This window comes from Tachypleus tridentatus, chromosome 8 (assembly GCF_004210375.1).
Source record: "Tachypleus tridentatus isolate NWPU-2018 chromosome 8, ASM421037v1, whole genome shotgun sequence".
Taxonomy (NCBI): Eukaryota; Metazoa; Arthropoda; class Merostomata; order Xiphosura; family Limulidae; genus Tachypleus; species Tachypleus tridentatus.
This window is the reverse complement of record NC_134832.1, coordinates 103,460,405-103,487,594: the sequence shown is the minus strand read 5'-3', so window position 1 is coordinate 103,487,594 and position 27,190 is coordinate 103,460,405. Positions and strand designations below refer to the sequence as shown.

Sequence of the window (27,190 nt, the reverse complement as noted above, 5' to 3'; positions counted from 1 at the left end):
ACAGTTATATTCGTTGCATTTGTATACATATATTGTTTGCATATAAATTGGTGGTTATATCATATATATAGATGTCAAATTAAGAATGGTAATGCAATTATCTGATAACTCAGTTATTGGACGTTTCTTTTTATTATTTTTTTGGGATTATATTTTCTTTATGTACAGACAGTTATATCTGTAATGAAAAATATTCCATAACGGACAGGTATTATGATAAACACACGATAAAGAAAGATAAAGTGGGTATGGTAATACATATCATAAAATTAAAACATACTAATACAAGACATCGTCCAAAACTAAAATATATATTAAGAATCTACACTTAATGGAGGATAGATATTGCCGTCTGAAATAGGAATGTGTGTTGATAAATATTAAACATTTGGAAGAAATAATGTTTCTTGTCTCGTCTCTCCTCTCATTCATAAGTCCTGGACAGTGTAATATACACTATAAAATGGATATGCAATGGCTAAAGTTTAGAAACTATCTTCAGTTTAACAGTGTTGTATTTCCAGTTTCTGTGTTGGGTTCTTCGTGGTACTACAGAGCTTCAGTAATTTCTAGTACGCATTCATCAAAGGAAAATTAATGAATAGTATTCCAAATTGAATATCGTTAAATCATTCGTTAGAACAAATGGTGTAATAATAAGCTGCTTCTTTGGCGGTAATCACTTTCTGCTTATAAACAAAGATGATATTTTAATCTGCACCTGATTTTCGTATTTCACTTATGATTTTCCATAAACATATAAGCTTCACGATTTTACTGTTTAAGCCGGTTTTAATTACAAAAACCTATATTGCAATAGATATCAATATGTTTGTCTTTTAATAGATGACATATTCACACAAAAGTACGTCAAATGCTTTGTAAGTGTTTCAGGAGGCGTTTAAATTATTTTGCTGTGTAAGTATTATAGTTAGAACTAAGTTCCATCAAATAAACTATGTTCGTGCTTTCTCAGTTGGATCTGTGTACCTCATCCAATAGCTCAGCAATAAGTTTGGGGGCTTTTAACGCTAGGATTTAAGGATCGACCTTTGCAGTGAATAAATATAACAGGTAGAATTAAAAGGCAGAATAATGTCACCAAAGTAAGAAAACAACTGAACTTTTATTGTGTTTATACCCAACTTGACAAATATCGGCTCTAAACATATCTCATTAACTTTGTTTTTTTTCTTTGGTATTGTTCTACTTGTATATGCGTGTATGGTCAAACAAAAACTTACCACCTGGTTTTTAAGCTTAATGTAATCAAAACATTTTTGTAAGCGTTATTAATTTTATATCACAGCTGTCTTAAAATGATCAAAACAAATGTATTGTTGCTATTATAAGTATATTAACTCTGGTATACACTAAACTAAGACACAAGCAGTGTTTTGCTTCTGTTTTAAAAATATCTTTTGGTTAGGCTTTAGTTTGTCGTCTGTTGTTTTGTGTTGCTAAGTGCGAGATTTCTTATGTAAGAGAGCTCTGGATGACTCATGCTACAAAACATGTAGAGTTTTACGTACTATAATTTATCCCGGACGAGTTCCAAATTTATTATTGTTAGTATTATCTCGGAAGTGTTTCCGATTTATTATGTTAGTCTGTTAACGTATTACGATTTCAAACAGTCGGAAATTTTAGTTTAGATTTAGAAGTTAATTAAATGTCAATATATATAAGATTTATGATATTTGCCAACAAAATTTATAAACAATTTTCTTTATTAACAAAAATATATTTAAATATACAAACAACAATGCAATTTATAATGACGGTTATTACAAATAATGGTTTATATATACAAGACTTTTGAAACTTACAAACAATATTGAGTCTTCTATCTGGTCTGGAACTGAATATTTTATCAACGGTTTACGATGAAGAATTAATTCTGTGTTGATACACAGGATGTCCTTTACTTGACGGAAAGCTAGCTACCTTCTTCACTCGAGTTTTTTTCCTGAGAAAAATATCTAATGTCTTCTTAGAAATACTAATGCCCAAAGTTAATTCACTGAAGTTAAACGGTTTGCGATGTTCGAAACCTGTAAACGTTCCTGATCAAATATTTGTAGTTTTTCGATTAATAAGCGTTAATTGGAGTTACAGCTTCCGAGTTTTATGGTATACTAATTAGAGCAAACTAGCAATAGCACGAAAACTGTCTTGGCTCGTCGATTTATAAAATTTAGGCGAGGTTTTCTGAAGTTTATTGTCGATTATTACACTCGAGAATCTTCTACAAATTTAAGTGTTAAGTTGGGTGCATTGTTAAATATATAACTAAAACATCGATATTAAAATAAATATATAACAGTAAACATTTATAAGAGACATAGGTCTGATTTTTTATTATAGTGGCAATGTATAATGGAAGTTTAGGTGATTTTTGAATTTTTATAGTCGCGACTGCAGCGGATATTTTAACATATCTGGAATAAGCAACTACGTAAAGAGCTGAAAATCGTTTCTTCTAAACGTATGGTCTGTTATCTATATATTTTATACAATCTCGTCCACATACGCATTCGATTTCTATGTGTAGACCAGCTGTGATAGCCGAATAACATTATAAATGAATAATTATAGATGTGTTTATGAGGATTAACACAATATGCAGACACAATCGCGTCGTGACGTCATACAAGATTTATTTTCAACTACCTATCTTTTGTTAAATTTAGACGCATTTATCACGCATGCTCTCATAAGCTACGCTTTTTTTCGAAATCGTTTTGTGCGAGTTTACACTTGCAAGAATGCATCCAATTTGGAAATCGAGCACTGGATGCGTTATTTCAAAATTTCGTTTAATAAAAGTTCGCGAGTATAATTATTCGTATTTAAGTACGTGTGTGTTTCTTATAACAAAGCCACAAAGGGCTATCTGCTCAGACCACCGAGGGGAATCAAACCCCTGATTTTAGCGTTGTAAATCTGGAGACATACCGCTGTACTAGCGGGAGACCGTATTTATGTAAGTAATATACCTAAAATAATATACATCTATAATATTATGTTATTGTTTTTTTTCTTTTGAAATTAACACCAATATCATCAATAGTGGACTAATGCAGTAACTTTAAATTTTATTGTTGTGCTTAACAGTCATTAGTATTGTCAAACTGGTTTACCCAAGATGTTCATAGTATATGTAAAAAGATGCCAGATGTTCCCATTTTAGCAAAATATTGGTAGGTTTTCAACCCTAAATTTCACCATTGTTTTAATTTTTTTTATGACGCGATCTTATAAATTTGTTATAAAATGAAATAATACTATTGAACTCGTAGTTTAAACGTTTGTACTTCTGCAGCTATACTCCAGCAAAACGCAAGTGTGTTAGTAACATTGAATTAGATGGAGTCAATCAGAAATCATATTGACAGTTAGTCTATCCAGAAATTTGGGTAGACACATTAGTGTAATTGCAAAGGTGTTAAAACTAAACACATCTAGCCAAGAATGTGTGTGAAAAAGCACGGATAAAGAGATATATACTGGTAAGCCATCCTCACAACAACAACAAAAGAGACGTAACAGATTTACTGTTGTACATTTATTTTAGTGCCTACGTTTGTTTCAGTATGGTGTTTTTAATGCGTGTGACGTATATTGTCGGATGCGTATTACGCAAGTCCCGCCTATTCTCGAAATTTGTAGAAGATTCTTGAATTAAGAATCTACAATATTTGTATTAACATTGTTGAAACTTCGAGAAACTCGCGTGATTCGTATAAAAGCGACTAGCCGATATACAGAAGATCATTATTAATCAGGTACAGTCAATGTTCTATTGGCCTTGGAAGCTATGATTGTAATTAACGCCTATTAGTCAGAAAACTACAGAATCTGACCAGGCGTGTTTACAAATTTCGAACATTACAAACCGTTCAACTTCATTGTATTAACTTATGTTGACATTAGCTTGATACTAGTGTATTAATTTCAGCAGTTTACTTTTCTAAACCCACCTAAAAGGAGTGTTTCAATTTATGCTGTCGGCAGTGGTTCTATGGAGATAATCTAAAGAATGTATATTTAGCATACGGTACGAAGCCCAAGATACTGTAGGCTTTCTTCTTAATCGTAAGCTAGACTCAGTCCTGTTCTCAAATCTCACAAACTTCATAAGATACGTGGGAATTATTACTGCTTTCAAACTTTATGCATGAATACAAGCTCACATTTCTATACTGAAATAGCAGCCTGAACTTTAATGTAGCAGCTTGAAATACATTGCTGTATACCAAAATATTGTTAATATAAATTAGGTGTTATTTTCATTTCTCACCAGAATGTTAAATTTCAACATTTGCTCAAAAAATGGCTGTCTTTTCACACAGACATGATGGCGTGACAGGAAATTGGCACAAATAATTGCGAGTGCTGAAAGCAGTTTTTGATCAGTAGTCAAATGCTTGAAGTCACCGCAGAATTTTGATATCCTTTTCTTTTCTTCACATTTTGCAATTATTAACAAGAACGTGAATGGTTGGATGGCTGTCTCGTCTTCCCACATTTTGAGCCAACCTCCATTAGCAAACGGTACGCAACCAAGCAATTTTGTTGGATAAACTGGGATTGCACAATACACCATAGCTAGTACAGGAAATACCATCTAACATCGAGACTTTATTCCACTGTAATTGAAAACTACAATTTTAGAAATTAGCAAATAACTGTGTTGTCACGGGGCAACAGGAAGAGTCAACTAAGGGTCTCTGTAGTTTAAGTGAGAGGGTTGCAGCTGTCATTGTCTCTTTTTGGCGTCTAATTTCTACTTGTCACTTGGATGGTTGCAAAGATGTCGATTTTTGCCTTCGTGGTATATATGATATGAGAAATATTATATATAATCTCTTAACTAAAGCAAATGTCGTCTAACACGGTATATCTACTTTGAAGTTTATTGGCCATAGTATTGATCCAGCCAGTGCAACCGGTTTTGTAATGTCCTGTTCACTGGTCCTACCTATTCAGCTGAATTGGTCTTTTTATTTATTTATTTAATTTTTACTGCCAGATAGATGGCTGAGTTGCCTTCAGCAAAATATTGGGTTGAGGAACAATTCGTGAGCGTTTTTTCAAGTTAACAAAATATATTCATAAATGAAATGCTTTCGCAAAATATTTCATGCCATTTGGTAGATAATTTTTTGCTCTAATAGATGGTGTGTTTGATTTTCATATGTCTTTAATTTTTGCTTTCATTTTCAGCTCATTAAATGGAATGTCAAGTGGACAAAATCGAGCATTTTCGACACCATCTGCTTTTCGCATTTAATTTCTTGCAATTTCGTTTAAAACAATGCATACTATATACCTAGGTATTACATGAAATAAGGTATCATAATAAATGTTTTGGGTGTAATGTGTTCATGCATTGAAGTATTGTATAGTCTTGCATGTAATGCTTGAATGAAATTATTTAAAAAAGCTCACGAATTATTCCTCAACCTAATAGATAAGCAGATAATGGAGCCGCTGAAACAACCACTGCCGGATATATAACTATTTTGAACCTGAATACTACATAGAACATTAGGCATAAATATAAGATTCCCAACTAAAGTATGGTATTTTACATGTTAATTTTACAAACGCGTTATGCATTTACCTACTAAAAATATATTTATGGTTTTCTACTGACATAAGTAGACAACCTCCCTGGTAATATGTGAAATTTGTTCTCTGAATTGCGCAGTAGTTGAGGTGATAATCGTATAGCTGTTTAATGAATGTGAAGGTCGGCTCTTTCTGTTACCCTGATTATTGAAATACAACAGGCTGATTGATCTCTTTTAATTGCTATTTTCTACTAATGGATGCCAGATCACATGCTGATAAAAGTAGCATTCCAAAGTATTCCTTTATGGTATCCATATACCCAGCCTTGACTGTTAAAGCTACCATGGGTAATTTAGCTAAAGAGTTGGCATAGTATTGATTTGGTCATATGATCGTTACTTGGAAGGTTTATCAGAGGCCTAGGAACCTCAATATCCAAGGAAAGAATCATTCATAAAGTATTCTGGCTTGTGACCTCTGTTTACCGTTTTTCTTCTTCGTGGAATGAAAAAAACTAAGCAGTCACACAGAAAATGAAACAGTGAACACAAACAAGCAAGGCAGTGTCTGCTGTTCATACAAACCAGAACCTGGTCACGTACGAGATAATATATTTCGAATCTGTAGTTTAGTGTTCTTGATTGTGCAAACTGTCATCGCAATAAAGTTAAACTGAACTAACGAAAAGATAATACAGTGAGAGGATAAGGTCACTCTTTGTTCATTTCGTTGGCTGGATTTTGACGTGATTTGTGCGAAGTTTGTAATTTAGTGAATCCAGTCTAGTAGATTTAAAAGTGAAAGAATGTAAATCGATCATTTTTACAAACAAAACAATGACGTTGGTGTAAAGAAAAAGTGACACGTACAAAAGGAGTTAAACTTAAAAAACGAAGGTCTATTAGGTCAACATGAAATAGTTACAGTTGATACGTATATCTTGTAAACCCACCTCTTTATTTCCTTTGATTTTCCCTTGTTACATTTCTGACAACGGTGTAATGGTTTATATAATTTACTTTTAATTTGTATTTATCATTGAAATTTGCTAGAATGAATGTAGCAGTTGTGTCTCATTTTAAAAAAAAATCTTTGTCTTCCTTAACGTAGGAGATACTGTGAGGTGCGGTCATGATATGATTCTTATTTTCTGGAGACGCTTTTCACCCTGTAACTTGTTATGTGTGACGCTCTTTAATATACGACGTTCATGATGTTTTTCTTTTTCTCCCTCTATTAGTGAAATCTTATTATGATGCAAAAGTTGAAGATTTATAAAGTTTTCAGGAACACTGGGGAAGGTATTTATTTTCTTGACCACGGCGACTGATGACCCATTATATTAACCGATGTTGAGGATGTATTAGTCCACGTTTCCTTGGGCAATTCTTAAATTCTTCGCCATACCATTTTCATCCTGAAACAAGTATATGAAAATTTATCCAAATACTCGTTTTTCAGATAGCAGCAGGTGTTTTTGTTTGTTTTCGTAACAATTCTGTCGTGTTTATAATATTTGTGAAATACTTATCCACGCTTGCCAACACCGCCGTATTTTCGTTTTGAGCTCTAATGTCGTAACTAGATTGATCGTCTTCCTATCTGTTGTCATAAAACTGGTGCCCAGTTCAAAACTGTGAAAGTAATTGGCACGATCGGCTAAAAAAAATTACGATTTTCTTATTTTATTGAAAAATGTGGAGTAGGAGAAAAATTGTGCAGGTTCTTAAGTACGTCATAAAAAAGTGCTAAGACCAGACCCTTTTTAAAAAGTTTAGGTCAGATAATAGGAACAGGGTTTTTCTTTTTCTTTTGGTCTTACCATTCTCAGTAATTTAGGATTGTTTTCAGTAGAATTTGTCAAAGTTTTCTTCAACAGTAGGAAAATATTAACACACTAAATTCTCCATTTTTTGTGTTTCAAGACGACTGGTATGGGTGTTAAAAGTAGAGAACAATGTTTCCATCTTCTTACGCCCTTTTCATGTTTTTTTTTATATTTTAGACTCAACTATAACAATTGTGACTTTAGACATCACTCTAAAAATGTTGATTCCCTTCGTTCTTGGCATTCATAATTTTTTTGTGACGTATCGAAGGTCAGTTAATAGAATTAAAAACAACTACCATGGCAAGTATGCAGGCGTTTCAGTCATGGACGGACCTAGATTATTTCCTGGACTTTTGTGACGTATCGAAGGTCAGTTAGTAGAATTAAAAACAACTACCATGGCAAGTATGCAGGTGTTTCAGTCATGGAGGGACCAAGATTATTTCCTGGACTTTTGTGACGTATCGAAGGTCAGTTAGTAGAATTAAAAACAACTACCATGGTAAGTATGCAGGTGTTTCAGTCATGGATGGACTAAGATTATTTCCTGGACTTTTGTGACGTATCGAAGGTCAGGTAGTAGAATTAAAAACAACTACCATGGCAAGTATGCAGGTGTTTCAGTCATGGATGGACCAAGATTATTTCCTGGACTTTGTTAGTAAGGTTCTGTGAACCAACAATCCAGATATTATTTCAAAACTACATGGTTAAAATTGGATACATCTGGCGTATGAAATGTTTTTGTTTTTTTTTTTTCAACACGTAATTCTTATATGTATTGAAAACTCATACTGGATAGTATTCAACCATTCTTCCTAAACGAGAAAGCAATATATGTGATTATATACGAGTTGCTCTAGATTCTGCTGTGAATGTTTTTCGAGTTACTGTTTTGGGTATATATATAAGTATGTATATATATAAATATACAAGAAAACAACGTAAATATTCCTATTGATACAAAAAGCAAATGGTGCTACAAGGTTTCTCAAATAACAGCATGACCAACATGCTGTGTAAGTAAATACGTAGGACGTGTAACGTAATAGCTTGCGTGGGAGTTATGTATCTTAATTAGAGTATACCTTATACAGGTATCAACATTTATAAAATGAACATCTAGTAAACATGTTTTGGAAATAACACGCAGGGCAATTTGATCTGGACACGAACGGGATTTCGTATGTCTTTTAGATCATTACTGTATTAGTTGAATAATATTTTGACTGAACAAGTGTTTTGTCTGTATAGATTACTTTGATGTATATTGTTTAAGCAAGGTTACCATGGTCTTAAAAAGCATCCTTGGTTTCATACAAGTATGTTAATGTACAAAGATTTAAGAACCTACAAATACTATTTTATATAGAAATGACACAGTATATATTGATCTTCTATGTCTGTTACCATGGTAACTGTAATATAAACTTCTACTCTTGAAAGGACAAACCTTCTTTTTTTTTTATTCACTGGTTATATAAGCAAAGATTATTTTTTTAGTTGTTAAATAATAACATGTAATAAGAACCAGAGCAATTACGTTTTTCCACTGTTTCAAGTGCAGTACTTTTTGAAAAAGTAAAACAAATTTAATACGGTTTCAAAATAAGTTAGCATTCATAACAGTTTTAATTGAAAAAAAATCTGCATTAATAAGAACTTCTAAACACAGTAAGCTGTACAGATAAGAAGAAAAGCTAACTAGTAATTTAATGACACTAATTCTTTATTACGAACGAACTGGAAATACATAGTGCCATAAATCAATACACCAGAAAATTTCGCCAAATAAAAAGCATTGAATTATTCGTCGCGTACTTTTGCTGTTTATGTATTTAAGCATGTGCGTGTGTGGATACATCCGATTGAGAACGGATTATAAGGAATCACGACTTCGATTTGTTTCTTCAATGCAGTGGTGAATGTTTTCACGCTCCTTCCTACCTACCTATCTTCTTATCTCGAATTTTCACGAACAGTTTAGTACGATGGCGAATGTTGGCGAGCTTTTCCTTACTTAATTTATATTGTTAATATTCATACATGGCATAGTATGATATCGAATGTTGTATTATTGTATGCATTCTGGTTCTGTATTACTTGATGACCATGGTTGAAATTTAGACTGGGCGTATGGTACGGCCAAGTCACTAAGTCGATCTGTAACGAAGGAGAAGGTATTAATAAAGTATTATAATAGGTACAGTAATGTACAAGCAGTACCACAGAAACGTAAATTTTAAGTTGCACAAGTATTTCACGCCATCACACACAATATCACGTCGGTGACTTGTTTTATTCAAAAATTTGGAGTCGAAGAAAACTTGTGCAAGTTCTTAAGTACGTCATAAAAAGTCTTAGTTATATAAACTGGTGTCGAATAGACTGGTGAATGTTTTAACAGACTTGTATAGTTAGTAATGATACACCCTAGGGTAAGCGGGGATGGTTATTCTTCTGCAAACGTTCCCTGTTGAAATGTAAATAAGTTCTGGTCTTATTTGGGATGGAAACGACTCTTAATGAAAAGACACTAGTGCAAATAAACCTTATTAAAAACACACACTCATTAAAGATTCATGTTACATGCGTTTGCCAAAACTGAAGTTTCATTTGATCATGTTAATTGTTTTCATTTATTGGTAATTTAAGAAAAACAGATATAAGCTAATAAGTTGAGAGCATATTTTGTTGGCAATAGTCTTGGTGACGTAATGGGGGGGGAGGTCAGAGGCCAGTGTGAATGTATAATACCATTATTGTTTATTAATTAAGGAACCCTTTTAGCAAACTTCCACTGACGAGTTTGTAAAAGCGTCTTAGATGTATTAAAAAAAAGCAACAAAAAACAGCGGTTCCTCCATGTTGCCCGTAACAAAGAGCTTTAGTTAATGGTCACGTGACGTACACTTAGTGGTCTGGTGGCAAGTTCTCAGCGTGTCGTTTAAGGTCACATATTTTACCTGAGCAGAAAGTTTCCGAATGTAAAAAAAAAAAAAAAAGTGGGTGAGGGGATTTGCGGACAACTGTTAATGTGGTAACCTCTCGATTCGTAGACGGTGTTCAGGAAGACGTCTTTTTGTTCCTGTAAGGTTGGCGGCATCATGTATGAAACCAGTTGAACCTGTTTTTCACACAATGTGATTTCATTGAGTACAGTGCTAAAGTTGTACCTCACCCCATAACCTCGCTGGCTCGCCAAATCTTTGGAATGGTGACTGATGTTAAAGTAAAAATAAATAATATACAGTTGGCATTAAAATAAAATAAATAGCAATGTGTTATTAATCCTTACACTAGTTACAATTTGCAAATAGCTTAAATAAAACAGCTAAAATTTATGTTTCTTCAATTTTACCTAGTTCACACAGTTTGATAATACAAATAGTGTTTCAATTACTAATGTCTTTGGTATCCTAGCTCACGTGATTAGTCCCGGTATTAAGCAAAAAGCTTCGTCGGCCGTTCTTGATTTTCACTCACAAGTTCTTAGAACTTAATATGTATCGAAATATATACGGAATACTTATTCCTGCTTACGTGTTGTATAAACGTTGATTTAATATTTTCAGATACAAATTTGCGACTAACATAATACACATGCAAGTCTTAAATGAGAGACTTTTATCCATTAATAAGACGTAAGAAGACAATTTGACAAAACTCCAAAGCATTAAGTAAAGAGACCAGACGATAGATATATCTACTGTACAGTACGACAGTTTTGGGTCGTCAAAATTCATTTAAAAATCCATCTTTAGTATGAGCCTTGGAGACTTAGTTACATGTTAACTTGTATTACTGTGGTCAGTTATTTTTTTTCTGAATTCATTTGTAATAATTCAAGTACTAACGTTTACCTTATTTTTGTGTTTTAAAAATATAGTAACAGTTTTATGTTTTGAATGTTTTAGATTTGAATGAATTACATATGAGTGACCTTGTTTTAACAGACTTTTATAGTTAGTAATGATACACCCGAGGGTGAGTGAGGATGGAAATTATATCGCGGGTGGGTTCAGGAAACGTTTCCCGTTGGCGTGTTAATGATATACGTGGAATGCACGTCATTTTTAGAGGAATAAGTGTATACAGAAGTTGTCAAATATAGGATTCACTTTAATCAGTCTCGTAAGTCAATCTTGTGGTTAGTTCTGTCGACCTTCTGATCACCCACACTAACAGTTTATTTTTAAACGTAGTATTTCGGTTAAAATAAGTAACTAAATGTTTACTTCAGTGTCATTTAGTGTACACAGTTCAAAGACAAGCCGAGTTCAATGCCACCAAGTTTGCCGTCTGTGTAATTATGTATACCTATATTATGGTGTGATGCAGCAAACGTCTTTGGTTCGAACGGATCTTATCAATATTTAAAGCGACACCACGACTTTTTCATTTCGGCGAGACACTGATGGATGGATACCTAGCCAGATAAGACACTATCTTCGGTCATTTTGGTTTCAAATATGGCGTAACTCGAGAAGTTTAAAATTTAAGTAGTTACTTGTACTTATCGATGCGATAGTCCATATTCTGACAGTAAGCAGTATAAATTAGTATTCTGCAGTGACAACTAAGATATAAAGTATTTTTTTTTACACAAAGAGAAAAAAAATTCTCATCAGAGTCAAAGTGAGAAATTCGTTATGATACGTTTACTGCACTGTACAAAGAACAACAATAACTTAAGAGAAGATGAATCCATATAAAAATATGGTTTGGAATGCCTGAATTTTATGTAAACATCACGATCGAATAAATTAACTAAATTTTTAACCTTGTAAGATTGATTAATATTTGATCTTTTGTTACTTCGGCCCTGTTAATATGTGAATTATTATTCTTTGAGCGACTCGATATTCTGTATCATTTATGTGATTTATTACATTAGGTCAGAACTTGTTTGACTTTGAAGTTTAGTTTTTGGATGACTTATGACAATTTTCTAATTTCGTTAGCGTTAAAATATGAAATGCTGGTGTAATAACTGACAGGACAGTGTCTTAATCTAGCTGAGCTACGAAAGAAAGTGAATTGCATCATATGAAAGGCAGACGGCAATTGAAACTAATAGGAGTTTTTATTATTGTAACAATAAAAAGTGCTTCAGATTAACTAATCACTAGATGACACTGTCTAGCTGTAAGTATGCAATAATAACTAGCTGGAGTACCCATCCCCTGGATTAATAACAGGTCATCTTAAGACATAAAGTTGCTCCACATATATGAATTGTAAAAAAAACGTCCATAAAACTACAAAACATAAAATGTGAAACCGCAACTTCGCAAGTATCTCCGTATGGACCCAACAAACAAAACTTCCTGCTAAATTTCGTGAAGAGCCATCAGCATAAGGCTAAGCAGTGGTTAAAAACGCAAAACCACCTAAAAACAGCAAAACTAAAATTTCATATGAACCATGGACCAAATAATCTCCATATCAATTTGGATGACGAAGTTGTTACATGGACAGACAACAGACAATACTGCCATACTTATATAGGTGACAATAATGTTGTACCCTGTTTTATATTGTTTTGACATTTAATGACAACAACGTACATAAATTATACACTTTCTGCCTTTTGATTGTTAAAAGGAAGTACAGAGCTATCGTATAAATTGTGATTTATACCCGTATGTGCTTATTTTTTTTTATCCTAGAGCTTAAGACACGATTTCTCTAATAAATGGTCGAATTACTATCTGTATTGACGTAAAGAATTCCCATAAATATTTTTTTATTATTTCGTAATCCTGTTGAAACCGTGAAAGTGAGACTGTGTGGTACACATACTATATGAAAAGAAGTCAATAAAACCTAGTTTATTTGAGTGATTTCGGTTGCGGAGATGTCTGAAACTGTATGTGTGTTTCTCAGCGTGAGAGAATAAAAAAAATTGTGATCTTGTATCACCTAAATCAACAAACAACCAAACTATAACGAGATGTTTGTGTTTATTATCTGATTAAAACAACACATTAACTTAAATTCTAATATATTTTCGGAATATATGTACTGAAACGTCTACAACTTTACCATATGCCCGGCATGATCAGGTGGTTAAGCTACTCGACTCGTAATCCGAGGGCTGCGGGTTCGAATCCTCGTTACGCCAAACATGCTCGCTCTTTCAGCCATGGGGGCGTTATAATGTGCGGTCAATCCCACTATTCGTTGGTAAAGAATAGTCCAGGAGTTGGCGGTGGGTGGTAACTCCTTCCCTCTTGTCTTACACTGCTAAATTAGGGACGGCTAGCGCAGATAGCCCTCGTGTAGTTTTGCGCAAAATTCAGAACAAACCAAACTTTATCATATATACAGACGATCCTCGTGCATGTGTGATTTAGCTTTAGGTATATTCATTTTAGTTAAGTTTATTTTTTAAGTTTTTGTGCATACATGTGTCTTTGTACCTTTGCAATTATTTACGACAAAATTGCAATTGGATTTCTAGGGTTATGTTATTTTTTATGTTCATCGAAAGAAGGTGAAGATCTGACTGAAGTCACCGTTAATTCGTACGCTCGTTATATATTAATATAATTGTGGAAATGAAAGTTCTATTTGAGTTAAGCTTAAAACATACTAAAGTTTTATATAAAAATTATTTTAGAATGTATACAGAGTGGAAAAGTAATTGCTAGAACTATAACTTGAATATTCTGAGAAATATAATTTTTTATATCGATTTTTCTTTTATAGTACCTCGTCTAGACAACGTAAAGCCTGGCGTTGGTTACCATGCCATTGTTAAGGAAAACGACAAAAATGTGGAAGTCACACCCAAAATCCGTGTTATAAATGGTAAGTTCTTTCTGAGAAACGTAATCGTTTTATTCGTAGATGGCAAGTTTTGAAGACCTACCCAAATACAGAATCATGTACCAGAGGTGACTCCCTTTCCCAAGCCTCATTTTTTAAAAATTAAAACACCAGTTAATCGATAAATTGTTATATTAAACAACTAAAATATTGTGATAGTATTTGTTTTTGAAATAGTGAGGTCTCAACTTGTGCTTGAGGTATACATTGATTATTGTCGTTGATTAAAAAATACATTCCTTAGTACTACACGTACGTGTTAACTTAAAAGTAGAAGCGTTACTCTTTACAGAATCCTCATCGGTCTGTACAGGTTGTTAAAATAGAGAATCTGTGTCGGGGTAAATTTCGACTGTGTAAAACAGAAATCATCTAATTACAGTTGATATTAAGTGATTAGTGTCAAACGAAGTAAAGATATTTACGTAGTTGACATTATGTATGATCTGAGGTTTTGAAATAAATAAAAATTCGTATTATAGACGACAATCTGCAGTTCAGTTTTAACAAATTGTTCAAATACAAAATGCGTGTTAGGGCAATACTTTTACACGATTTTTAAATACAGAATTAGTACACTAGTTAGTCGGGTGAAATGCACTTAATAAAAGGTAAAATCTGTTACTTTGTTAAAAATAGAAATTCTATTCATCAGACAACAAGTATTATCTAAAATCTCGTTTCCAGGTAGTCTGTTATAAGTGCTGTAAAATCACTTGTATGAATGCTTCTATTAGACACAATGTCTGTGTGTCTTCCACGTGCAAAACCTATTTAGGGGTCAGTGCATTATTTCTATCATTTAAAGCGAATTTAGGCAGTAGACTGAAACACTAAACTTTAAATCATACGAGTATTGTAATGCGGTATTCCGTAATCCAATGTATTACCAACATCATGCAGTGATTATTTCAAGTAAACATAAACAAGGAAGAGAACCTTTTAACTCGTACTTGTTTGCTTGTTTTGAATTTCGTGCAAAGCTATTCGAGAGCTATCTGCGCTAGCCGTCTTTAATTTAGCAGTGTAAGACTAAAGGGAAGGCAGCTAGTCATCACCACCCACCGCCAACTCTTGGGCTACTCTTTTACCAACGAATAGTGGGATTGACCGTCACATTATAACGGCCCCACGACTGAAAGTGTGAACATATTTGGTGCGACCGGGATTTGAACCCGAGACCCTCGGATTACGAGTCGAACGCCTTAACACACTTGGCCATGCCGTGCCCTTAACTCGTACTAACTTCCACGAATGTACAATGATTTAGAACAAAACGAGAGCAGTTTTTAAAAACTTCTCTTCTACCCTTATACTCTTCATGTTAAGAGATAGGATTTTTTTCTTTTGTGACTTAGTTGGGTCATAGTGCAAAAGTATAACAACATTCGTCTAAGTCCATTCAGCCATTTTCGATAAATTTTCGGTGGCAAATGTAATACGTTTCACTTGGGAGAATTGATACAGTTTAGCGTATTTTAAAATAATAGTGTATTGTATACGTAAATCGCTTTTGTCGATTCATCTCTTTTTGTTCCTAATGTTATTCGACTTTATGTGATCGGTGATTTGAATAAAACACGTTTCGATTTGCAGTATTCTGTGAGGATCAATAGATCTTATCTGGAACAGATGTTTTGCAGATGTTCATTTGCGAATAATCTTAATAATCGAAAGCATATCGAAATTTTTATGACCATTTTTTGAAGTATCATATCTTACGTGTAAACTTTCCCGAATAAAACTTGTGATTCTTAATGTGAAATTTAGTTCCCATAGGACGAGTAATTTTGAATTTTTAATCATTTTAAAACCAGGGGTTTATTGTATTATTATTACTATCATTATTGTATGGTTGCATTTTGTATTTTCTTTTTATACCATCATATTCGAAACTCGATATTGGGTATTGCAAAAGGAGTTATTTTAAAATATTTTAAATTATCTATAGGTATCCATACTTTTGCTTGACCTGTATTGATAAACCTTGCACTAGTAAGTAGCACAAAAAAAAAGCACTTGTATGGATACTTAACCCCTTTCTTTTTGTAATGCTTCTATAACATGAGGAAGTAAGTTAGCTATAAATATCTTACTTCCCAAGCAAAGTACTTAAAGGCACTCGGACTTTGAAAAGTAAAAAACAAACACAAAAAGACTCCACATGAGGAATCAATTGTGAGATAGTTTTACACACCAGATTAAAGGGTTAACACTAATTTATTTGAATTAGCAATTGACATAATTTTATATTGTTACCGTTCAAAACTACGTGATATAATACTTTTACGGTATTGAATTAGTATAGTTTAATATCAACTTTAATCGGCTTTTGATGCATTTTTAGTGGTTCTAGTATTTCAGTAGTGAATATATGCAGTTTAAATATAACAGACAAAATTTTGAAATGAGACATTGGATGTTTTACTTTCCTGATGAGTTCCACATAGTATTACGGATTTTATTTTTGTGGTACCTATACCATGAAGACGGTTGAGTTTTTCCATTAAAGTGACGCAAGTGCTTACCATGATGGATAGAAAAAACAACAAACAAACTCCAATATCATCAAAGAAATGCACTTCAGTGCTTTCTTCGAAGTTCTTATTTTTCAAGTGTCTTTTGCCATTTTTTCCCTTGCTTTCATATTTCCACTGACTGACTGAAAGATAGAGTGAAAGATGTTTAGTTTTTGTTTAATGTTATCATGCAGATATCAAGTTCTTGTCGATTAAATGTCTGTTGGTCGTACTTCTTAAAATTCGCAAGTGTACGTTTGTCATATGTACATACAGACATCTTCTGGTCTAATATAAACTATACATTTATAATTCAACATGCATGCGTGCATTTCTACACAAAAAACAAAACTTCATGTAGGATGATGGATAGGAAATTAAATTTTAAATATGTCTGCAGCGTAATCCTGTTAAGTGCAACTAGTATATCCTTGTGTCATATTAATCTAACTATAACAGTCCTTCAACTGTATAAGCGTACAGCAGCTTCGTTATTTTCGTGAAGTGAGATGCGTCCACTGTATTCGCAACCTGTATTGATCAGGTTAGAGAGAAGAGATATGCTGTGGCTTGGTAATGGTCCGTAATGTTAGAAATTGTAAAGAACAGGCTGGGGAGGATAGATTGAATCTTAACTTAATTACAGTCGTTGTTCTGTGTTACAGAATGACACAGAAGTTTGGTTTTAATAAGTTTATAGCTCACATCAGATTAGCTGAACAGCATCCTTTTGCTAAATGATACTTCCTAGTTTTGTAACGACTTAAACAGATCCAACCAGTCTTCTGATAGAAATTTATATTTTTGATAATAAAAAACTAAATTTGTTATCTGTGTGCTAGTTTTCATGTTTTTTGTTTCTGAGCTATCCGTGCGTAATGTTACCTATTTTTAAATACAAAATATCATGCTACCGTTCTTCAGTTTTAGAAGTCTGAACAGCGTGTGTATGAAGGAAAAGCATTCCTCTTAGTAGCCCCCCCCCCCCGCTAGTACAGCGGTATGTCTACGGATTTACAACGCTAAAATCAGGGGTTTGGTTCCCGTTGGGGGGCTCAGCAGATAGCCCGATGTGGTTTGCTAGAAGAAAAACACAAATCCTCTTTACTAAAATACATTCAAACAATGTAGAAAGGTACTTGAAATATTATATTCGTGTTTTACAGTTATATGTATGTTTAAATATGTATGGCTCTAAAAATATCTTAGACTGTTACGTCGTGATATGTAAAAACTGTTTTACACTAAAACTTAGTACAGCTTACAGATACTTTTTACAGTAAATATTACAGAAAACTCAACTGTCACTTTCTAGAGGTGAAGTGGATATGGTTATTAATAAATTGAAATAATGTAATTTAATCAACAAACTATACCTCAGTATCGGAACCAAAATTAGACTCTTTTTGTTAGAAACTGTAACTACAGTTTTCATAAAGAACTAGTAGTTCAAATTAAGTTTCATAAAGTTGGATCAACAAAACATTTCTCAATATATTAGGACTGAAGCCAGTAATGTTTTTATTGGATTTCATCTATAATTTTGTTTCAATTTATCCCAATTTATTTCTTATTTATAAAAGTTATTCGTTTCGTCAACTTTATTTAATTAAAAAAGCTTTAATCAGTATGTATATGTGTGAAGAATTCAAAAGTATTATGATTGTATAGTATAGTAGAAAACGTTTCTATCCTAAATCCTTATCGTAACGTTCCAGAGGAACCGGCTCGGTTTCTGATAACTAGCAAACATCATGGAGAAATTCCCTTTCGAGTTCAGATAAAGGATCCTAAGAAAGGAGAAGCTGTTCTGGTAGCTGAGAAGAACCTGAACTGTGAGAAAAGAAAATCCTACAAGTTTGAAATCGCTGCTGTTGGACGCAATGGTGAAGTTTCTGAGAAGTACGTTCAGTTCATTTTACTTTGTGGTTCAGAGTTTTTAGTATTCTAACAACTTTTGTCGGTATGAGCTAGTGAGTAATCACAAGGTAAAAAAACATTAACATGCAACTCTCTACAGAACTGTTTGTTGTTCCCTCAGTAAATTTTCTAAATCACAGGAAACTAAATTATTCATAAGTTCAAACAAAAAGATCTATTGTTAAAGTAACGCCGGTAAAATTATTCGTGTATTTAAACTGTATTAGATAGCAAAGAACAAACACGTACTGAAATACATTTATTTGTTAAATCTTAACGTGCGACATGAAAAGCTTGAGATTGAAATGCGACTTACTTCTTCTTACTGGAAACCTTTAAAATGCCAGTAAGAAAAAGATGTGATAAAATTATTAATAGTTTTATGCCTAACTGTAGTCTTATAAAAAGCGTGAACAAAAGCAGCATTGACATGAAAACTTTTAATGTGATATTTTAGTTTTCTCCAGCCACTAGACAGTGAAAATATGTAAACACTTGTTTGTCGTATTCTAGTGTGACTGTGCACCTCACCGTTGAGGATGTGAATGAGTATGCCCCGGTCTTCCTCCATGATTCCTACATCACAGATGTTGATGAGCAACGGTTATACGAGTCCATTATCCAGGTGAGAGCAGAGGATAGAGATTGTACCCCGAAGTACAGCGACATCTGTAGATACGAAATTCTAACCCCAGATCAACCCTTCACCATAGATTCTGAAGGTATGTGTTAACTTTTAATAATGATAATCAACACTGTGTTATAATTATAAGGTTCGGTATGTCGTAAGGTGAAAAGATGTCGTGACCTGATTTCTTGTATTAAAAAAGCTAGTTTCTTTAAGGTGTAGAAATACCATATATTTGTATATTAAAATTACTCGTTGAAGTTATGTGAGAAATATCACCTTTGTATGACCGCTTAAATTTGATAATGGCACTTGTAAAAGTAAGGGAAACATGAAATAACACCTGTATGTAAGGTTTGAAACTTCTAGTTACACCAACAAAATTACGTCATTTCCGTAGTTTCAAAAGAGAAATTTTATTTAATAATTATAAAATATATCAAAATATATCATTGTAAACCAACGTATGCATAAGTTAAACTTTAGCGAATTTACAATTCCCGTATTTGCCAACTAGTATATAACACAACAGATGCTGTATTCCATACGAAGAGTAACATCATGAGCTATGTGATATCAAAATCCACAAGAATTGAACAAATACCATAAATCGTCACAAGTAATAATAGCAAGTTAATTTAAATTCAAAGATATATTTACAGTTAATGAGTTGTAACAGTTTTTTATCCAACTGTTTATCCTAGATGAACGAACACTGAAATACTATATTATTGTAAAATAATACTTTAATTAGTCTTAAATGACATGTCATAAGTTTTGTTAGCAACCAGCTAAAATCTTTGGTAGTGTGGGTTTTGCACATTTCTTGAGCTTCTGTTTGTTAATTTTTACCCAAAAATACATTCAAGCTTGAGTTGATTGAGCAGACAGATCCAGAAATTATGCTTTAAACTCCTGCCGGATATCCTGTTAAGTAAAAAAAAAAAATTAGGTACAAGTTTTCAACAACGATTATTTTCATTAGTTAAATGGGCATATCCGTTTTGATTCAGCAACCGCTTCTTGTTTTTGTGAGAACAAGTCAATTTCTAGAGGCGTAAAATTTTGAGAGGATTGGTGGGTGAAGTATTCTGCTGTGTTTTTATGTTGTTCAAATGATATGTTATGAAAATAAAAAGCATTATTAATAACACATGGAGCGTTTCATTTTGTTTTATTTTCTTAATGATGGTTGGTGCTCTCGTACAAGGAAAACAAGTTAGATGTTGTCTGTAATTAGCATTCTTCCTGCTGCCTAATATACTTTAGAGATAATGAATCAAGATTAGAGCATTCAGTGTTCTTTTATTAAGTATTATTATTCTGTATTATATTAAGTCGTAGTATCTCGTTTCCTAACAATAGTTATCGTTTTCAATTGAGGAGTTGGATTTCACTGTTTTGTTTGCTAAGAACGTGTGGTTACTAGGGGCAAGGAAAAGGCTGGGATTGGGTGGAATTATTACATGGAAAGACAAAGGAACATGGAAGTGTAGCTAATTAAACTTCACAGCTAAGCCTAGCCAGAGTTAATCAAGGTGTTGTACTTTCAGGTGTAATGGGAGAGAGGAGCAGGTTAATGAACTTTGTTCAGCAGTGTGTATGTTTTGGATTTTAGCGGAATAATATTGCCGTTCCGAAACATCCTGGTTTAAGTAGCATACGCCAGTGTATAATTTCTTAAATAGAAAAATTTGGTCATCGCTGTGTATGATGGGAATGTTAAGATATATTCCCAACACACTAACTTTACTTATTGTTCACTAGTCATTTTACTGGAATATTTCTTGACATTCTTTACTTGATGTCAAAAGTGTTTTAGGCTTAATTGTTGTTTAACTCTGTACTGGGAACGTAAATTTGTTAATGGATTAGAGCCTTGATGCATGATTATGAGATTAAGGCCAAGATGTTTACAGTTTTCTGGTTAAACAAGTGTTTATTAAAATAATGTAAAAACTCGCGTTAATATTGATGGCCAGATTTAGAAATAATATAACCCGAAATGTACCCTTAAAACCAAAAGAGCGTGAAAAAGGCGTAAGGAATATTAACGTGTCAAAGTTTACGTTAAAGAATAAAATTAACACTTTTGGAGTTGATGTATTATTTGACTTTTCATCATGTTACTAGGCCTACTTAATTTGATTAAAACTTTCACCTAACTTTAGCAAAATTGGCCGCATTTTTTAAAATAACATTCTAAGAAATCGTATTTGTAATATTTCCTTCAAGGTATTAATACACTGACGTTCCTTCGTCACATTCAGCTTTATTACTTCAAGAAGACAGTAGGTGAAAAAAACCCCATAACACTAGCACATGTTTCCTTGGCATTTTAAACAGATGGTTCTTCTTGGATGCTAGGTGCAAGAGATCTGCTGATACGTGAGAATGGCGTTGTTTTCATAACAGCAGTATCGTTTCCTTCATTTCACACCAGCTTTATGAAACGTAAAGTGAACAGCTCTGTGGTGTCAGACTTTATCTTATCACAATCAATACACAGACACACGTATTACCGCCACTTCAGTGTGTCTACCTGAACTATTGATGCATTTGCGTGTATAAAGTCATACATAGAATTAACTGTTTCAGCTGTTACAATTATATTTAAAAGCTTCGAGCTAAACATTTCAGTGGCATTGAAACTTCCCTTAGCAATATTTTATAGAGGCGATGTATAGTTAGGAACGTCGAAAGCATTTTGTAAATATTGTACGGTAAAATACCACACAGATATTTAGCCATTGGCCTGTACACATACGTAGAAATGAGGAATGTCCTAAGTATCCAGGTCAGCAAAGTTACTCTATTTGACACTTTGTCTACAAAGAAATTTGTTTATATTAACACCTTATTTGCTTTAAGCATGCAATATAAAATGTTTATTTGCGTGTTTGTTATTAAGCACAAAATTACACAGTGGACTGTTCCCATCGCAGGGATTGAATCCCAAATTCTAGTTTTATAACCCCCCAAGCTTACTAGTAAGTCATCAGGGAACGAGGGGACCAAAAATAATTTCATTATATACCAACAATTAAAAATATTTCCTTCACATTATCAAAAATAAAATATAACGAAAGTGTATAACAGTCGAAAACTGTTTACATTACTACCACTGTTGACTCATAAACATCTTATTGGAAATCAAAAAACGGACGTACATTTAGTGGAAAGCGTATATAGACAGTGAGCACAAACAAAGTACATTAAATTTATATAAAAATCCACAGAGGAAAAAATACGCACAGGCGTATACGCATTGAATGAGAGGCTTAACAGTACTTTTTATAGGTATAAAAACGTTTCTCCTATCTACCTCACAGTTCTAAAATGTTACTTGGAACTGCGATAGCATCGTGCAGTTAAACAATCCTGACACGACTGGAGAATGTTAAAATTGCTTGAGCGTTAAAAGTCACGACCAGACTAGCTGAGGTTGCCCGTTCAGTGATTCCCATTAATTGTCTCTGCAGCCATTGTCTTTGTATAACCTTCCTATTAGATTTTTTACTAAAAAACCATTACTTTGATCATGATAATACGGTTTCAGTATCTTCTTCTGTGACTTTTGTTCCATGATCACAGTTATAACAAAACCAGTTAGAGAGATTGCATATCCTCACCCTGCCGCTTCTTTTCGAGATTACATGCGTTTGTATTTGGTAATGCCAAACTTCATCTCCGAAAACTCAAAACATTTTTTTCATATCTAGAATAACCAATAGTCTGGATCGTTTCTGTTTTTATAGTGTGGAGACAAGTCTCCATCTTAATGTGCCCATGAAATTTAGTACAAATCCAATCACATTTTACACAAGTTATAAACCGAAAACTGCGCAAATGCCTGTTATTTAAAGAAAAAAATAGTCCATGTGATTGAAATTCACACCAAATTTGAGATGGACTAACCCACGTTGACTTCCCATCTTGTGTGGAATTTTCGACTACGTCGATTTATTAATTTTCAAGATAGCTGGCGAAACACACATACACACATATACGCCAACTCGATTACAATAAACTGTACCCTCCCCATAGTTCAAATTACTTTTTGGCTTAATTTTTAAAAGTTCTTGTAATTTAACGGATATTCAAAGTTTGTTTGTTTTTAACCATAAACTAAAGTTCGTAAGCAGCTTTAAATAGAATAATGTTTATTTGATACATTGTGTCTAGACGTTCTTTTCATCTGCATGTGATCATTAGTTGTTAAGCGAAAGAGAAGCACAAAGCTACGCAATGGGCTATGTATGTTCTGCCCATCACGGATATCATCAAAACCCTATTTTTAATGTCATAATTCCAAAGATTTGTCGCTGTGCCAGTGGGTGGCGATAGAGGGCGTTCAAACATTTCTTAAAAATTATCGATTATTTCCGAAAGCTTTGCGCCAGTGGCTCTAACGTCAGTAAAGTAAAACGTATATGATTAAATTAATTTAGTGTGAAATAACACACTTTGTTAAAAAATATCAGATGCACGCTTATATAAATTAGTTGATTTCGGAGGTTCTGTTTTTTTATGTTATTCTCTAAACGTCAGAATAATAGTTTTTTTGACCCTGGATTTCAGTAAAACCTATTACATCTGCAAACGTCCTTTCACACGAAATCTCTCTTTGTATGAATTAATGAAGTCCACCCAGACTAATATTACTGTTTAGCCTAAACATAGTGATGATAAAAACTTTTGGGAAGTGCATTCTTTTCTTTTCAAAAACAAAAAAAAATCTATATTTTATCTTAGCAAGCTGTATCGAACAAAGGGGGAAAATGCGTTTGTTCGTGTAGCAAACGACTACCGATATCACAACTACTCATTAAGCCCTGCTTCTGATTTTGTTTCAGCACAAACGAATAACTGTGAATATTACACAAAGGCAATAAATATAATATTTTAATTGAATAAGTTTCATTTTACGACGACATAAAAAAACTGTTGCCTATAGTTTCTTAAAGATAAGAAAAGCTTTAGGGTTAGTCATCACAGGAATTATTAACGAGAATTAAGAAAGAAAAAAGAAATTAATAATATTAAAATCTACTTCCCTCAAAGAAGGTTACTACATGTGATAACCTTTAGTGAAACTGATATATTAGTAGTGCATTATAAACCATAAGCAGGTAAGATTATAAGCCTGAATTGATATTAGGAATTTTAATTAGCGTGTAAATAAATCTATACATATATTTATAACTGCAGTTAATGTAAAGGGAATGAATATATTAATTAATGCAAGTATTGTTTTATTTGGACGGCTTAACTGTGCATTTTTGTAAAACATTTTCGAAGATTAATTGCAATTTGGTGTAGTTTGTCTTTTGTCCGGTTTGGTAATTTTGTTGTGTGTCTATATATATATGTATGAATAAATGTAATTATCCAGTTGTTTGCAGTACACAAGGTTTCAATTTCACTGTTTGTTTTTTATTGTTACTTATAATGTCATTTTCAGTTATTAGAACAGTCACGATAACAAGGTGTAAATGTTTACTGTAATAGTGAATAATATATATTTAAATCGTTGAAAGTTAGGTTTTTTATGTTAATGTCGTATTATTAATAATAAATATATATTTTTTTAATATCGTATTGTAACACTATGATGGAGTTGAAACTATTCTACTAACGCCGTTTGTATATTATAACAATGTTTGGTATTACTCAGGGCGTATAAGAAACACAGAACCGTTGTCATGGGAACAAAGCCATAATTATATTCTGAGAGTTGTAGCATTTGACTGTGGCATGAAGAGGTCAAAACCAGTAAACGTGAATATCAAAGTGAACAAAATTTGCCATCTTGGTTGGAAAGGTAAGATAAAATTATAAAAGCTATCAGCGAAATATAAATTAAAATGTGTTTCTTTTGTATGTAGGTGTGAGTGTATATTAAAATATCAAGTTTTTGTTTTTAGAATACATTGAAAGGGATTTCCAATTAAACAAAAACGGATACTTTTCACTAATTACCCTATGATTTTATCCTTGATGATATATAATTAGTATTTATTAATTTGTATGTACTTCTTCTTTGATTAACTTTTTGCACCAACCGAATGCTCTCTCACGAGCTTGACCCACGCTGGTACAGCGGTAAGTTTATGGATTTACAACGCAAAAATCGGGGGTTCAATTCCCCGCGATAGACTAAGCAGATAGCCCGGTGTGGCTTTGTTATAAGAAAAGACACACTCACGAGCGTTAAAATTTCCTGGTGAGTAAAGTAAAAATCAAAAACCCGACCAGTTTTAAGATTCTCCTTTGGCACAGTTGGATTTTCCAATTCACATTAACTAAAATTATTTCTTTGGCTGTAAAAAAAAAAAAAAGTTTGAAGAAGTTCACTTTATTGGCTAAAACAACAAACTAAGATCTAAACACACTAGATAAGCACAAATAATTAATTGGTAGTGACTGACATCCCACCTTATCTTAGATTTTGAAATTATCAGGTGACGCACCAAGAATAAGAACAGTTTTAAATGTACAAAGAAGTGATTTACAATACCAAACAAGAAAGCCTAGGATTTGCCACGTTTTGTTCTAAGTTATTTTTATTCAACCAACTCGTGGGTTTTTAAGACGACTAGATAAGTTTCAAGATAATGCTGTAAGCCTTTAAAAAAACAAAAAACGTATTCATTTTCAATGTGGCTATTTGCATGGGAATGTGGTCACTTTATTTCAACCACTTTTAGTACTCAAAGATATTAGTCAAATAGCGTGAGATTTTACGTGCGAGAATTGTATGTTAAGTTAAATAATTTGATGAATGAAGCTCATGAACTTTGTAAACCTATAGCAGGCTAGTTACCATCGCTTTTAAAAAATTACACAATTTGATAGTGTAATGAACGCAAGAGCAGAACGGTATATAGACTTTACTACGATATTTAAAACAGTATGAGGCTGCAGATATAAACGTAACTGAAATCTTGGATAACCTCAACTTACGACATAGAATTCAATATTAAGGGTAAGTCATACAGTTAAGTTAAACACCACGCATTACTTGGCCCCCCGCTAGTACTGCGGTATGTCTACGGATTTACAACGCTAAAATCAGGAATTCGATTCCCCTCGGTGGGCTCAGCAGATAGCCCGATGTGGCTTTGCTATAAGAAAAACACACACACACACGTATTACTTAATTAGCAAATCAATGATTTAGTTATTTTCGGCTTTTATTATAATACAAGTCTCAATTACATACCTACAAAACAAATTTCCATTTTTTTGAAACATGTTTAATTAAAGGGATGAAGATCTAGATAGTTGTTGTAACAGTTTTGAACCGATTTATCTTGGTCGTACTTTTGTGAGTCAAATGCTTTATTCCACTCTTTACTCATCAGGAGTGTACGAAAGAATAGAGTACCTGCCACAATCTGGTCAACAAAAGCTGTTCCCTAGTGCAAAGTTAGACCTTTGTGATGTCCCGTGTAAACCCGAAAAACTGTCCGCCAGGGTCGCCATGGCCACTGGTCATATTGGAAAAGGTTGTGACCGTGATACACACACCGTGGAATCCCAGCGAAAGTTATGTGGTGAGTTTGTTTGTTCTGTAATGAGTTTGGTTATTTGAAGTCTTGGTGAGTGTTATTGTGTGTCTTGTTTCATTAGTGGACATTTTAGTGGAAGATGATTTATCTTAACTCTTCAATGAGTTTGAAATTTTAATGTAGTTTTAATGTAATTTTAATTTTCTGTAGTTTGTTTCCAGTTGATGTTAAATCCTGCATATTATAGTGTGGTGAGTTTATTTCACTGTTGATTTTAGTTGAAGTGGTTTATAGCGTTTATTTGATTTTTTTTCTAACTTTAAGAACGAAGTTGTTTTTTAAGTTTAAATTTGATTGTTTGGAA

The 27,190-nt window shown here is 33.1% G+C and overlaps 1 protein-coding gene across 1 annotated transcript in view; it reads left to right on the top strand.

Annotated features, from left to right (window-relative positions):
* The window catches only part of LOC143223099 (calsyntenin-1-like), a 63,964-nt gene that overhangs the window by 10,901 nt on the left and 25,873 nt on the right, over nt 1-27,190 (top strand). The window contains exons 2-6 of the mRNA XM_076450548.1: nt 14,126-14,227; nt 18,483-18,666; nt 19,198-19,406; nt 24,990-25,136; nt 26,680-26,871. Of these exons, the coding sequence (XP_076306663.1) occupies nt 14,126-14,227; nt 18,483-18,666; nt 19,198-19,406; nt 24,990-25,136; nt 26,680-26,871 (834 nt within the window). The remainder of the gene's footprint in view (nt 1-14,125; nt 14,228-18,482; nt 18,667-19,197; nt 19,407-24,989; nt 25,137-26,679; nt 26,872-27,190) is intronic.